We start from the raw sequence: 2,833 nt of genomic DNA, 5'->3' as shown, positions 1-2,833 counted from the left end.
TCTGGAAGCGGATGTTCCCTTGTCTCACAAAGAAGCTGGCAACAAAGTTAGAGAAGACAGTTGCCATAATCACTGCCACCGCTGTCCTCTACAACATCTGCCGAAAAAGAAACCTGCTGACCATGCCGGATGAAACAGAAGAGGTCGACAGTGAGGCTGTGGAGAATGCCACAGATGATAGATTAGGGGTGGCAGCAAGACGTGCATTCATCCAGCGACATTTCAGCAGTTAGAATTAGTTTTTTATGAGACGTGAGACAAGTGATGTTCTGAGGCTGGAACGCATAGAAAGGACAAATACATACAAGGCCTCAAGTGCCTCACAAATTAATGACGAAAGATGGAAGTCACTAAAAAGGTTCGTCAGCTCTAGGACTCTAACCCACATCTTCTGGATTACCGGTCCAGGGCTCTACCATGTTCAAATGATGCCGCTTGCGTCGATCCTGTCGTATGAATGTGTGTATGAGTGAGAAAAATGTAAGATGATGATGATTAGGAGTTTAGTGGCGCAACGACAACAAGAGAAAAATGTAAGAGTCAAAGGGGGATGAATGAGAGAGAGTGGTTGGTTTGTCCCTTCAGATGACGCTCCCTTGGAAGTCACTGGGGAGGTGTGTTAGCTTAGCTCAATTGGTAGAGGCCTGGGCCAGTAATCCAGAAGAGGTGGGTTCGAGTTCTAAAGCTGGCTAGCCTTGTCAGTGACTTCCATCTTTCATCATTAATAGGTTTTTATTTTACACGCTCAATAGTCACAAAAATGTTTCATGCATTGGGCTGCCAATACTCTGCCCTTGTAGCTGCTTGAGGAGCAACTGCTCTTTCAGTTCCGCAATTCTTAGCTTCTTCCTGTAAATTGCCAGTTTTGCATCATTTTGTTGTTGAGCAAACTTCTTTTTCAATTCATAAAGCTCCAGTGCTGCTACTTTCTCTGCTTCAACCTTTTCCACACGGGCTGTGACCTCTTCCCTGACCTGTTCTGCGATAGTATGGGGCCTTTTTCTTGTTGTGAGCTGTGACTCTGTAGCTTGCACATGGGATCCTACAGTGCGGAAGATTACAATTATTATGTGATATATGCAGATACTTTGTTTCCCCTTTCTTTTTTTTTTCTGCTAGTAAATCTCCCCCCCCCCCAGATACTTTGCTCTCATATGCCATTAACCTCAACACTAGTACGAAGCCATCAGAGAAAGTCATGGTATCAGAGAAGGACACTGTCATGGTAATTTTATTTGAGATTGAGCTGTAGGTCTCTCCAAGGTCAGGCGCTGTGTGGATATTGTATGTGGGGGGATCCATTTAGACGAATATGTTTAGAGTGGGGATATTTTTGGGGGTGGGTACTTTGCTGTGTAAATAATGTTTCACAATAAACATGTTGAGTACATGGTTCACATGGTGCTTGCACAAAATGTACACTAACAGTGTCCAAATAACGTAAAGACGGAGGGAAATTAGGGGCCTATGTACTGATATTGACACACATACTTCCCCCATTAGTATTGAAACCCTAGCATAAACACTGCTATTAAATATAGTTGCTCTGACCCACATAATGTCCCACTACGTAAATGCTCATTAGGGATTGCGAATGCAACGTAAGGCAGCCAGTTAATGTTTTCAAACATCACGCACAGTGTTCGCAAACGTATGTGAAAGTTAACCAATCCCAGTGACCATTGTCAGAGCTGTTATTTGTTGGCCGTGTTCCGTGTGCAGCTCCTCCATAAGCTGCAGGCGTACTGCCAGCAGCGTGGGAGTCCTCATTGTCGTCCTCAGCATCAGTGTTTTGAAGAAGCTGTAAGAAGTAAGAAATGTCAGTGTCTAGCATTCACAGAGGGCACGCTCACATAAGGGGGCGGACATTTCCTAGAGAAATACAAAACTGAACCGTTTCACGCTCCGCTATGGACATGCAGGAGTGAACGACTGGTCCAAAAGCAGGCTGCATACAAACCTCTCCAGCACTCTCACGGTCGCCTCCTTCACTCTGTGCAACATGAGGTGCACGCATTGATGACCCAGCACCGTCCAGTGCGTCACTGTCCCAGCTAGAATATGGAAGTCGTACATGAGCAGTCGCAGTGTATTGCACAGCAGGCTTCCCTGCCAGTTACGATTTTAATGCAGTATATGCAGGGGCTGTGCAACTAATTGTGAACGTAGAATCCACACATACCTATTTGGAATACGATATGAGATGTGTGGGAGTACATCGTTGATTCTTTGAGACACGGAATCCGAGTCGTCCCTGGTCAAGGGAGGCCCGCCGCCGGTAGCGTAAATATGCTGCCGCTGCCTAGCGTTTTCCTTTTTAGCCTTGGACTTGATGTTTTCGAGGCACTTTTTTAGTTGTTTAACGTCCCTCTTTGTTACGTTTGTCTGGGCGTTAAATTCCTGAGCCAATTTTTCCCAGGTTCGGGCTTTGGCTCGGAGCATAGCGTTGTCGGATTGCTTGTTCTCTATAATTGTTTTATATTTTGAAACCAGTTCCAGAAGAAGTTCTTTCTCTTCCACCGTGTATGGTGTTCGCTGCGAAGAATGTGACGCTTCCATTTCAAATCAGCCAGCGACAAGAAACAACCGGCAGCAAACAGGACAAATGGAGCAATCGTGTAGCAGACGACAAGCGAGAGCCGGGTCGTCTGCGCACGCGCGAGCGCTAGGGAATGCAAACGTCACGCGCTTCGCCAAGGGCCTGCCGAGTGCGCGCTGGGAATCAAACGCGCCCTTCCCTCGAGTGATCCCCTTGAGGGAACCCTTGTCAAGGAGCCCTCAGGGCAAGAATAAAGGGCGGACCGAGAATCCGGGGGTTACTCGTGGTTCCCCT

General features: G+C 46.8%; 1 protein-coding gene across 1 annotated transcript; it reads right to left on the bottom strand.

Annotated features, from left to right (window-relative positions):
- Positions 1 to 752: 752 nt before the first annotated feature.
- On the bottom strand, positions 753 to 2,559 carry LOC135398598 (myb/SANT-like DNA-binding domain-containing protein 3). The gene is made up of 4 exons (XM_064629983.1): positions 2,183 to 2,559; positions 1,961 to 2,054; positions 1,747 to 1,801; positions 753 to 1,042 (listed from the first exon to the last, which is right to left on the bottom strand). Exons 1-4 carry the CDS (start codon positions 2,557 to 2,559, stop codon positions 753 to 755), a joined length of 816 nt encoding a protein of 271 aa, XP_064486053.1.
- Positions 2,560 to 2,833: the final 274 nt, after the last annotated feature.

The sequence above is a fragment of the Ornithodoros turicata genome, chromosome 6 (assembly GCF_037126465.1).
Source record: "Ornithodoros turicata isolate Travis chromosome 6, ASM3712646v1, whole genome shotgun sequence".
NCBI lineage: Eukaryota > Metazoa > Arthropoda > Arachnida > Ixodida > Argasidae > Ornithodoros > Ornithodoros turicata.
Note: the sequence above shows the minus strand (reverse complement) of the source record. Positions and strands in the feature narration are given on the sequence as shown.

Bases quoted from the DNA above. Each gene is read 5' to 3' on its own strand.
- LOC135398598 (XM_064629983.1), bottom strand. From the start codon at position 2,559: ATGGAAGCGTCACATTCTTCGCAGCGAACACCATACACGGTGGAAGAG. The intron at 2,055-2,182 runs GTATGTGTGGAT...TCCATATTCTAG, and splicing joins TCATATCGTATTCCAAATAG to CTGGGACAGTGACGCACTGG. The intron at 1,802-1,960 runs GTTTGTATGCAG...TACTTCTTACAG, and splicing joins ACCGTGAGAGTGCTGGAGAG to CTTCTTCAAAACACTGATGC.